Source organism: Pteronotus mesoamericanus, unplaced genomic scaffold, assembly GCF_021234165.1.
Source record: "Pteronotus mesoamericanus isolate MK-2021 breed Mesoamerican mustached bat unplaced genomic scaffold, CSHL_Meso_final contig_68, whole genome shotgun sequence".
Lineage (NCBI taxonomy): Eukaryota > Metazoa > Chordata > Mammalia > Chiroptera > Mormoopidae > Pteronotus > Pteronotus mesoamericanus.
Window position 1 is genome coordinate 946,556 of NW_026555234.1, and position 12,090 is coordinate 958,645.

A 12,090-nucleotide genomic window follows, 5' to 3' on the forward strand; every position below is an offset into this window, starting at 1 on the left:
AAATTTTAAGACTTCATAAGTTTTTAAATAATGTACAAATACTAATTGGCAAGACATTTTTGCTCAATGGACTAAAAATTTATCACAGGTTATGTTACCTACACATACCCATTTTGATAGTCATAGTTGAAAATTTCCATAAACATCACTTACAATATAGTTTTTAGAGAGGAAGGGCAAGTTAATATATTCTTGGAGCAAGAATATTCTTGAGGTAATACCTGTATCTTTTCTCTATAAAGCTTACACGGTATATAACCCAGGCCAAATATAAACCAGGCATTAAAGCAGCATTTGATGTAATAACTGATAAGTTACTTGATGTTACTTTACACCAACTCTTAAATATGATTTCTAATTCTCCAAATACTACACCTGTATCCCAACTGATACAATCCAACATTTAAGTATTTTCACACCAAAGAAACAGATTAAAATAGCATTATGCATTCCTTGAGTAACCACCTCTATGGAATTTCTGAAATTTCATTTGACAGTCATTCATGTGTAAGTCACACTGAAATCAAGTAACTGTTGAAATGTCTTATAAAAATGTTGAGATCTCAGTACCTAGTCTGTAAAATGAACAATAGCACATGAAGACTTGACATTCATTGTGGTCTAAGTAAGACTAATAAGAGTCTCAAAGACTGTAACAGAAAATTATGAGAATACAGTTAGAGTGGCAGAATTTTATTTTACAAACAGACTTAGCTATTCCATATATTAAAGTCTACAGCTTTAACAATGCTGATTCAAAGTTCTACAAAAGTTTAAAATATTTAACAGCACAAAATCTCTATTTCTAAAAAAAAAATTAGTAAAGATACGAGTCTATTTAAAAATATTTGCATTATATAATACAGGAGACTCACCCCCGTTTATCCCTAGGGAATACATTCCAAGACCCTAGTGGATGCCCAAAACCAGAGAGAACCCTCCACATGCATTTTCACTTGAAGAACTTTATGGCTTCCCTTTGGCATATCCGAATTGCCAGCATCACTGCTCTTGCACTTTGGGACCATTATTAGGTAAAATAAGGGTGACTTGGACACAAGCACTGAGACACTGTGACAGCTGATCCCATAACCAAGACAGCTACTAAGTGACTAACAGGCAGGTGGCACACAGTGTGAAGATGCCGGATAAAAGGATGATTCACGTCCCAGACTGGATGGAGCGGGTCAGCATGAGCTTTCATTCACATTACCCAGAAGGGCACGCAATTTAAAACTTGTAAGTTGTTTATGCCTGGAATTTTCCATGTAATCTTTTCAGACCATGGTGACTGCAGGTAAATGAAATAACAGAAGGCAAAACTGCAAATAAGGGAGCTGCTATGGTAATACTTTTTCCCTAAAAGTAAAAAGTTACCAGGACTAAGTGCCACCAAGCAAATGTTCAAGTCATATAAAGCACTGGTACTCCGAACATAAATATTATATAAAGGAGAAAACAAGTTTATATAAATCTGGAACTCATTAAATATTCCACTGACCTCAAATTTAAAATTTTTATAGTGTTAATTAGCTATAGTCTCCTCCTCATATGTAAAACATTAAAATATAACATATGTAGTAAAGATTCAGTTTTTAGTAACTTTCAATCTTTGAGACCAACAGCCTTAACCTTAGATTGGTTTTCTAAATTCTCAACAATCTTTTTCAGATAATCTCCATCTTTTAAAAAATATACATATAACTCTCTTTCCATTTGATGCAGTTTATTAGATGCCAAAATTTTTCTTTTTGTCTTCACATCAGCAAGAATATCAGTAAGAAGATGATTTAGCTTATTCAGCTGAGACTCAACTTGATGAAATCGCTCTGTTAACTCCTAAAAGGAAAATAAAAATGTTTTTAATGCAAGAGCTCTATTTGCAACACCAACTATAAATTTTAAATGTTATTTACATGAAGAAAATATAAATGATATTCCCACATTCACAGAATTTTATAAGACAATTATCTATTGGATCAACACAAAAATCAGTAACACGAGTTTTAAAAAACTAATCACAGCTACCACTTCACACCCATTAGGAAGGTTACTACATATTTTTCCATGTAGGAAATTTTCCCTACAGATATGAAGGCAAAAAAACATTTAAGGATCATTTATTCATAATGATAAGAAGTTCCCTTCACCCCCCCCCCAAAAAAGTGATTTTATCAATTTAGTACTTCAGATCGGTAAAAATAAATAAAATTAGAATTCTACTTCATGTCATACACAAAAATAAAACCCCCGGTGGATTAAAGAACTAAAATTGCACAGAGTAACCTTAAGATAAAGTAAAAGGGACTATCATTATGAAGGGCAAACTTTAACAACACACACAAGATATAAAAAAGAGCAAACCATAGAGTAATAAATAACATCAAAATTAAAATCCAAAAAAAAGCCAAAAACAAACAAACGAAAAAAAACTATAGAAAGACTAAAGACAAGCCACAAATAGGGAGTTAAAATACACACACACACACGCACACACGCACACGCACACGCACACACAAATCAAAGGATCAATATTTAAAATACACTAGTATCCCTTACAAATGATTTTTTTTAAAGAACCTGAAACAGGCAAAGGAGATTAACAAGCAATTTTCAGAAAAAGATGAATGGCCAGTAAACAACTGAAAGGAAGCACAACCTTTCTAATAATCAGGGAAATGCACATTATAACACCAGTGGGATGCTATTTTGTATCCACAGATTGAGACAGAAGTCTTAAATCAGACAATGCTATGGGACAGAAAAGGATATATATAAACAGCATCTCTTAGACACTGCTGGTACAATATGGCATGACCACTCTGGAAAACAATTTCATAAGTGCTGTGAAACAGAACCTGTGATCTAGCAACTGCACTTCTGAGTCACAGCAAGAATGGGGGGGGGGGGTGCGCGTGTGTGCGCACGTGCGCAGACACATGAATATGCAACTATAAGACATGCAACAGGACTATCCATAATAGTGTGATACACAAGAGCAAAAACTGGAAATAACATAAATGTCAACAGAACAGATAATTAAATCATGGAGTTTCATACAATGGCATGCTAAATATATAAAAGAGAAAACCACAAAAAACCTATAGCTTTGCATTTATCTACATGGATGAATCTCAAAATCATTAAAAAACAAGCACGCTACTCAACAACATACAAAATAATAATATGTATGTAAAGTTCAAAAACATACGAAACTGAACTATAGTCTAGGATTATATATATGTCTAATAAAACTATAAACAAAAGCAAGCAAATAATAAAAGCACAGTAGTTACCCCTTGAAGAAGGGAGGGGAATGCTAATAGGAGAAGCTAAGAATACACAGTATTTTAACAATGTAATGCCAAACCTCTATTTGCTAAAATAGGTGAAAAATAGAGGTTGTTTTACTATTTTTTTAAATTCTTAGCATTAACATTACATTTTCCTGTATGTCTGAAATACTTTATGAATTTTAAAAACTTAGTGTATGCTATCAAGACTATCTGAAAAATATATTTATATGTGAAGAAAAAACAGTAAGATTTTTTTTAAAGCATTTTAATTACTACGGTAAGCACCCACCTGATCACTAAGCAAAAGCTGGTTTCCTCCTTGATATAAAACATCACAAAGCAGGTCCACATCATTATTAAGTTTGGACAGAAAGTAAGAATGTTCTTGAGCAGAGAGTACCAACTGATCTTGTACTAAAGAAACATCTTGTTTTAATTTCTCAGCCACTTCTTCCAGGTTTCCATGGGTTATAAACAATTCTTTTTTCTTATTCTCTCCTTCTAAAAGTTGATAAAGCCTAAAATGTGAAAATAAAAATTAGAGGAAAAAACCCCTCAAGTCAGTACATTTTTCAAAATTATAATCCATTGTATTTGGGGCATCTTTGTGCATAACTAACAACTTAAAAATATTAATGTCTGCTGTTAAGCCAAGCAGCTAAAAACATCGCAACAAAAACTCTCACTAGAGAAATATATACTCAAATTATTGTATCTGAATCCCCAGTTTTCCTATACTAAAAAAAAAATTCTTTAACTGCCATTAACCTACTTTAACCAAAGTACATTTCTTTCTTTCTTTCTTTTTTAGATTTTATTTATTTATTTTTAGAAAAAGGAAGGGAGAAAGAGACGGAGGGAAACATCAATGTGTGGTTGCCTCTTGCGTGCCCCCTACTGGGGACCTGGCCTGCAACCCAGGCATGTGCCCTATGCTGGGAATCGAACAAGCCACCCTCTGGTTCTCAGGCTGGCGCTCAATCCACTGAGCCACACTGAGCCCAAAGTACACACGAGCTAGGGCCCAAAGTACACTTCATAGATACCGCCCCCCAAAACACTTCTTTCACAGAATAAACTGTTCTGGCTGTTATATGAAACCTAGGTCAAGTCAACCTGAAACTCTATTTTCACATTAATACCTATGTTAAAGGATTGTGGTGGATTTAAGAGATAATTTGAAAATATAAAAAATGTAAAAATGTTTAACAAGAAAACAATAAAGAGCTACATAAATAGTAACAGTAAACTCGCTACTCCAGTCCTGTCTGTATTTGGTTGACAAATTAAATTTCTGATGAGCCATGAGGCCACTTCAACATTTCAAACATTAATGGCAGAAAACTCCTACTGGGCAAATAGAAAATTGAGAGGCAACACTTTCTATACATACTTGACCAAAAGGGTCTGCTCTTTTTCTTATAATTAAAAATGTTCATACATACGTAACATAGTTACGTATGTATGTATTTGTGTGTGTATATATATTTTTACAATTATTTTAACAAGCCCTGGCTGGTATGGCTTAGTGGATTGAGTGCCAGCCTGCAAAGCAAGGGGTTGCTGGTTTGAGTACCAGTCAGGTCACGTGACTGGACTGTGGGCCATGCCCCTGGTAAGGCGTGTGCAAGAGGCAACCACACACTGCTGTTTCTCTCCCTCTCTTTCTCCCTTCCTTCTCCTCCAAAAATAAATAAATAAAATCTTAAAAAATAAAATTATTTTAACAGGTTTCAACAGAGTCCATAAAACTGGTTCAAGCCCAAGGCTGCCAATTTTGTTCTTGTGGGCTGAAACCACACAATTCCAGGGAACACTATTCACATAAATCATGTCAATACCATCGTCTGAAATTGTGCAATGAGGCTATGAAACTGTGCTATGTATCTCATTTCTTTAACAACAACAACAACAACAACAGAGGATCAGGTGATTTTCCTCTTGTTCTAGAGAAGAATCAGTAGGATCCAGATTTTTGAGGCCTTTGACTATTTTAGACCTCCAATTTCAGTATCCCCATACCATCCAATTGCTTAGATGTCCAGAAAAGGTGGGGAGCTAGCATTCATTCTCACTGATTCACCTGGCTACACACAGAATTGAAGTCTTCCTCTACCGCGACCTTCTCCAAAAGAAATATATACTGTACACTAAGCTGTATTCAAACTTCCTGCAGTAAACTCCTGCCTTAAATTTAAAATAAGACAAGTAAATAATGGTGTCAAAGATAAGATCTGGTATATATTCATGCCTCCAAGCCAATCCTTTCAGCTCTACAAAAGCTACTTCCACATTTAACATATAATAGATGGAGGAAAACATTAAAAAGGAAAAAAAAAGCATGTAAAAATGGGAGAATAAAAAGGCCAAAAATGGAGTACAAAGAATTTTTTAACCTTCCTCTATTTCAGTTCAAACTTTCTGCAGTATTCTACAAAAAGAAAAATAATTACTCACTACAGAAATAATGAAGCATACCTGTGAGTAGAATAATCCTTGGTATCAATAATATTCCTTGCATTTATCTGCTGAGATATTGATGGGTCAGCTAGCATTTCTAATCGCTGGTGGAGTATCATATTACTTCGATTAAGTTCTTGAACCAAATTTTCAAGTTGACGATGTATGTCCCGATGCTTTCTCAATTCAATTTCATATGATAATTGCAGAAGTTCAAATGATGCCTTTTGCTTTATGAGCTGATTTAAAACTAACTCTTGTTTTTCTGTATAATAGTCTTGCTTGGCAATCTGCTGATCAAAATCTCCTTTTACAACTGGCATATTCAATAACTGGGCATTCTCTTTTACCACAGCAGGCAAGCTTTTCTCTTTTATATGAGTTATTTGTTCTTCAAGTTTCAGAATCTGACTGTTCAAGCTAGAAATTTTAGCATCCAAATGATCTTTTCCAAGAACCTACACAAAGAAAGCAATTACATTTCATGCTGTATATATACAGTTCAAAGTTTTAAAATTATTTTCACTTTCCATTTTAGGTTAGCAGATAACATGCTCAATAAAATTTCCTATTAGCAAAAGCCAAAATCACAGGAAAAGTGTGGACCAAGTCAAGGGTAAAGCCAGTACGAATCACTAAATTTTAACACTATTACTGCCATACGCATACAGTAAAGGCTACCAACAGAGATCTCGTCATACTTTCCTTAATCAATAAAAATTGTTAGCACACTACTAAATGACTGCAAATGCATACTATTTAAATTTTTTCAAAATTAAAATAATCTCAGTAGTTGTTCTGCCAATTTTGTCAGCAGCTTTTCACAATTCTACAGAAAGAAAGGACTTCATACATTATTCCAAAGCTTATCAGTTTTAAGTAACTAATTTGGTGCTGGTATTTAGTTTCAGAAAGTTGTATTTTTACTCAACTGTCTAGGGGTCAAATTATCTAGAAAGCAAGCTTCCCAAGACTGCAAATGGATATCTGGAATACATCTATGCAGTTTCAACCAAGAAGCAGGGTTTCAGTCCAATGAACCAGATCTCTAATGTCATTAGCACCATACTCTGGTCTGAGCAAACAAGGTAGAAGACACACAGCACAGCAATAAGGTTCATTACTCATACAACACAATAAAGGAAATTCCAGTGTGTCTGTATCTAAACCAACACAAATCTGAAATTCAGAATACAAAACTACTTTGTTCAAAATTAGTTAAATATTGTGGTTGGGGTCATAATTACTATTTCTGTCCATTAATAAGAGGATCTTTTCATACAGAACACTGACACCTATCACCACTAAGCTCTGAACAAAGAAATCTTTTTAAAGACACTATATCCCCTGCCCTAAAACACTGTAATTATCAATATTATATCCTCAGTACTAACAGCAATTACAATATGAATCCAGCCTAATTTCTCATACTTACCTTGCTAGTGAGGCTATGAAGATTCTCCTCTGCCCATTTTATTCTTGACTTCATGCTCGAATTACTTGCTTTCAAGTGAATTAACTGATGTTGAGTGCAAATGTACGCTAGCTGCAGCCTCGCCATCTCCAGCCGTCTCTCCTCAAGGATTTCTTGACTATCACAACCAGATGGTGCCTGCATATCTAAAAGCTGGAAGTTTTCTTCATTGGAGCTTTCAACGACTTCATGGATACCCTGAAAGACCTGGTTTTTGGAATATAAGGTTAACGCTGCTGTGCTTCGCTCTTCCTGGCTGAGGTAGTTTTCCAAGGAAAACTGATATAAAAACACCGGCGGATCTGTCCCTCGGCCCGCACTCGAAGGTCTGAAGAACACCATCAGCGTCGCGAGTCCGTCCGTAACGGCCTGAAGGTCCTCCTTCACCTGAGCACTCGCGGCGTTCAGAGCTCCCTGGCTGCGCTTCAGCTTCTTCGCGGCGGCGTCTCCGCCGGCGCGCACCCTCAGAGACCGGTGCCGAGCTGCCGAAGCCATCACCTGGCCTCGGTTGCGGCGCTGAACTTGCAGGTCCTTCAGTTTCTGCAGCGCCTGCACCTCCCGCTCTAATCTCTCCAGCTCCTGGCTGTCCGGGCCCGGCGCCCTCAGACCGGAGGCCGGACAGGTTCGGAGAGCCTCGCCCAGCGCCGCGCCCTCCAGCACGGGCCGGCCCGCCCGCCGGAGGCTGCTGAAGGCGTCCAGCTCCTCCGCGGACACCACGTTCTGCTCGCTCACCGCCCCGCAGAACCACCTCAGGAAGGCCTCGTCCTCGCCCGCCTCGAACAACCAGTCGAAGTCTTCCCCATTGAGAGAGTCGGCTTTGGGATAACCGATCTTTTTTAACGTTTCCACAAATTCTTTCCCACAACTCATGGCTCACCGACCCCGACTTTCCGTGCCTGACAGGGGTTAATGGTGGGGACACTGAGGAAACGGATCCGAATACAAACGCCACTGATTCTATGGTGCGTGCAAAGCAGCGGGGGAAACCGCTTTGGAGTCTGTAATGACTCCTCCTAGGCGAGAAAAGAACACGCGTTAGACCACAAACACGGCGAGCGCGTCTCTGAAAGGACAGTGTGGCGAAACTACCAAACGGCGCTCGGTGCCGCGTCACTAACCCCCGGGCAGCCGGCTGGTCGCCCGAAGGGGTGACGAAGAGAAAGAGACACAAAACCGACGACACGGAGACCCGCCCTCCCAGGGAAATCGGGCTTTCCCTGGAATCAGGGGGTTGAAAAGCCTAGGAAACAGCAGCCCCCCTTTGAATTCCACATAAAGACGCCCTGGGCTAAGCAGCCCCTCTCTCTGCCCCCCTCGAGGAAAGCGTGGAAAGGACCGCGCGAAGGCTTTCCAGGGCGCCCGCGGGCGCCTCGGGGTCCGCCCGCGGCCGGGCGCCCGGCGGAAGGTCAGGCGCGGCCCGCCCCGGCGGACAGCCGCCCGCGGCCGAGCCGCTACCCAACGAAACGTCTCCCGGAGGAGCCCGCGGCAGCGCGGCCCGCCAGCCTCAGGGCGAGGGCGGGGGCGCACCGCGCGAGCGAAGGCGAAGCCCGGGCTCGCGTCCTCCCCGCACGCAGACTCACAAAGCTCGCCCACAAACCCCGCGGCCTCGGCGCTCGGGACCCACCGCGTAGCCCCGTCAGGACACGGGCGGGCGCTGCCCAGATCGGCGCGTCAGCCCGGGTCCCCACCGCCCCTCGGGCCCCCGCGCCCGCCGGCCCCGCCCCGGGTCCCGGCTGCCCGAACGGCGCGCTCCGGGAGGACGCTCCTCGGCTGCTGAAGGGAATCCCCAGGGCCGCCCGGAAAAAAGAGCGGGCAGCGAGGGGCTGGCGCCGCTGCCTCAGCTCCGCGCCGCGCAGAAGTGCGAGGCGCGCCGCACTCACCTCAAGAAGATGCGCTACGCCTCCCGCGCCCTCAGCCACCGCCGCCGCGCTCCGCTGTCCGCGCCTCGCAGGGCCTCACGGGAGCGCCTCACCGCGCGTGCGCAGAGGACCCAGTCGCGGGCTAAAGGGCGACGGTCTGCGCAGGAGCGGTATCGGAAGAGGCGGGGCCGCAGAAGGCGGAAAACGTCTTGCAGGGCGGGAGCTGATTGGCGTCCCGTTTCGGGGGCGGGGCCGAGGTGCGTGTGTGCTCGGAGGCTTGGGCTGGGGGAGGCCTGTCCGATAGCTGCGGGCTGGGTCGGGCCGTCGACCGGTCCCTTTCCGGGACGACAGGCTCCTCCGCCCATTCAGCTTCCTACACTTTCGCACCCCAACCCTCGCCCCCTAATGACAGGCTTTTAAGGGGCCAGCCGTCAGGCGGGCGGACAGAGCCAGCCCTATGGCTCGTCTCGTGACCAGGCAGGCATGGCCTAGCGCTCGTGCCGTTTGAGCTGCGCGGATAGGTGCTCCTTGGGAGAGGTCGTGGGAGTGAGCGGATCGCGCGTCTAAGCAGGGGTGTCAGACCTGCTGACCGTCGGCCGCATGCGTCCCAGGATGACGACGAATGCGGCCCAACACAAAATTGTAAATTTACTTAAAACGTTATGAGACGTTTTTGTGATTCCGTGTCGCAATGTATTTAATGTGTGGCCCATGACAGCACTTCTTCCAGTGTGGCTCAGAGACGCCCAAAGGTTGGACAGCCCTGGAAAGCAATCGGAGAGCGGCCCGGTGGTCTCCTGTTTTATTACTTGCTTTACCATCTCTTAACGATGAACATTATTTCGCAAAAGCACTTGGAGGGTCAGCCCTCCCCGGGCCCCTAAGCAGAAGCCCACGTCCTCCACAATCCCATTTTCAAAGCATAACTTCCCAAGGCGTTGTAAACTCAGTATGCAACGCTGTTTCTAGAGGATGCCAGAAGCAGGCATGCCTAGGCAATGAGGGAAAGAGCGCTGAAACAGGTTTCAAAGTGCGTGAAAACCTGGCCGATGCCTCCCGCACCACCCTCCCCGCATCCTCGTCAAAGGTACCCAGACCTTTGGGAGCCTCGTCCGTCCTGCACGGAACTCATTTACAGCTCTACCAGACCGCAATCGGTTTTTTGCTTCCCTGTTTCCCACAAATCAACGTCTAATGATGCAAGGGTTCTCTCCACACCCCCAGCATCACAAATGGCTCAGGTGGCTTGTTAGACAATGTCCTCGTCCACTGCGAATTGGAAGGGCAGACGTCTTCCGCTTAATCTTTCTTAGTTTGTTTAAGGAGGGGAGGGGAAAGGCTGTTCTACGGCAGATAGCACAAATAAGTCTGGAGTTGAAGACACTTTATGTTAATTCTTCATTTGTTTTACTTTTTATCCTCCTAACGACAGTAAAGCCTGAAAGGACCTGAAAAGTAAACATTGGTTGGGGGCGGGTCACTGGGCGGTGCCCCGCCTGAAGTGGGGGAGGAGCTGGGTCCTGCGGGTGAGCTTGAGGCTAGGTGAGAGCCCTGGACCAGGAGGACAGGGAAGGGGCGGGGGGGGGGGCGACGGGGGGGGGTTGGGGGGCAGGAGATAGGCGCTCAGTCCGCTTGTAGGGAGGAAGTGAAGGCTTCATGGGGCAGTGCCTTCAGGAAATTTTGCTGAGGAGGCAAAGGCTGAAGGAAAGCCAGAAGGAGCACAAAGACATGAGATGGGGCGGGGGGGGGGGGGGGGGGGGGGGGGGAGTGCAGAGCTGCGGGGAGGGTTTGGGTTTTGTTTTCTTTTAAGATGGGAGGAACTTGGCGATATTTATAGTCTGTGAGGAGGAACTTAAGAGGAGACAAGCGAAGATACCAGGAAGAAAAAGGGCTACTTGCTAGAAAGATCCCTGGGGGACGGGAGGGTCAGCCCCCCAGCACATGCGCTTGTTCTAGAAGCCGGCTTTTCCTAGTGACTCCTGAGTCATTTTCTGCGCCCACAAATTCTCCATGTGATTGAGTCGCTGACCATAGTTCATTGTTTTAACGATGTTAGTGGGGCCAAAAAGAAAAACCCATAAAAATCAATGGCATTCTCCCCACCCCCCAACACAAATGACAAATACAATAGGTCCAACTATACATACTTGAAAAGTTTTCTTTGCAAGCGTATTAGGGCATTTCTGCCCTTGAGTTTGTCTGGAATTCAGCAAAGCAAATATGTTACACTTACCTCGAGGATGAGCTCTCTTTCCTCCCGTTAAAATCACTCCTGGCTCCAGTGGGGGCACTTATGGAGTAAAAGGAGAAAGGGAACACATGATGAACCCCTCCCCGTGAAAAATCCGGGCGGGATGTAACAGACTAAATAGACCTGAACGGAACTGTTAGGATCAAGTGTTTTTGCTTTCTTTTTCTCCTTCCCGTAGGAATCTTTTTTCTCCCACCGACATTAAAAAAGTACTTTAGGTTTGGGACGCTGTCCTTTCAGAGGGTTTACGCTATAGCTTGTTGTTAAAAATCATTTGCTTTTAGCTGTCATGTCCAGCAATGATGGTGGAACTCCATTCCTCAAGCAACAGGGAGCGAGGGTCTTGTGCAGGCAGAGAAGCGACATTTGGAGACTCATGTTAGCAGCTTGATTCTGCAGCACCAAAAGTGACTTGAAGGGTGACACGAGACAGGTGCAGGGAGGCTCAGGTGCCCTGGGGAGAGGAGGGAGCTGGCTCAGAGGACCTGGGGCAGGGGGCAGAGGGCAGCCCTGAGGGCAGAGCCCCGGGCCTGCCGCTGGCTGGAAGTGGCGCAGTTTCTTATTCATCCTTCCCCCTCAGAGGAAAGCAGAAGACGCGCTCTTGCTGTGGGGTTGGAGGAGGGTGGGAGGGGAGTTTGTCTTCCATCACTTCCACATTCAGGTGACAAAGGTAAAACCTCAGTCCTCAAACTCCGAGCTCACCGAGATGGCCTATGGCCTGGGGGGACAGGGGGAATGCAGGAGTGGGCG

General features: G+C 44.0%; 1 protein-coding gene across 2 annotated transcripts; it reads right to left on the reverse strand.

Moving 5' to 3' along the window:
- Positions 1-622: 622 nt before the first annotated feature.
- On the reverse strand, positions 623-9,173 carry HAUS3 (HAUS augmin like complex subunit 3). 2 transcript variants are annotated; one of them, XM_054582207.1, is made up of 5 exons: positions 9,111-9,173; positions 7,192-8,243; positions 5,775-6,214; positions 3,586-3,814; positions 623-1,839 (listed from the first exon to the last, which is right to left on the reverse strand). In XM_054582207.1, the coding sequence occupies exons 2-5, from the start codon at positions 8,098-8,100 to the stop codon at positions 1,606-1,608; spliced, it is 1,812 nt and encodes a 603-aa protein (XP_054438182.1). In that variant the 5' UTR covers positions 8,101-8,243; positions 9,111-9,173; the 3' UTR covers positions 623-1,605. The 2 variants fall into 2 exon arrangements, with proteins under 2 accessions (XP_054438182.1, XP_054438183.1); XM_054582208.1 differs by lacking the exon at positions 9,111-9,173 and having other exon boundaries at positions 7,192-8,467.
- Between the last annotated feature and the right edge of the window lie 2,917 nt (positions 9,174-12,090).

What these genes read in the sequence shown, in the direction of transcription:
- HAUS3 (XM_054582207.1), bottom strand. Translation starts at nt 8,100, where the DNA reads ATGAGTTGTGGGAAAGAATTTGTGGAAACGTTAAAAAAGATCGGTTAT. An exon ending in TTCATAGCCTCACTAGCAAG is followed by an intron (nt 6,215 to 7,191) that starts GTAAGTATGAGA and finishes TTCTTTGTGTAG; the next exon opens with GTTCTTGGAAAAGATCATTT. An exon ending in AAGGATTATTCTACTCACAG is followed by an intron (nt 3,815 to 5,774) that starts GTATGCTTCATT and finishes TTCACATTTTAG; the next exon opens with GCTTTATCAACTTTTAGAAG.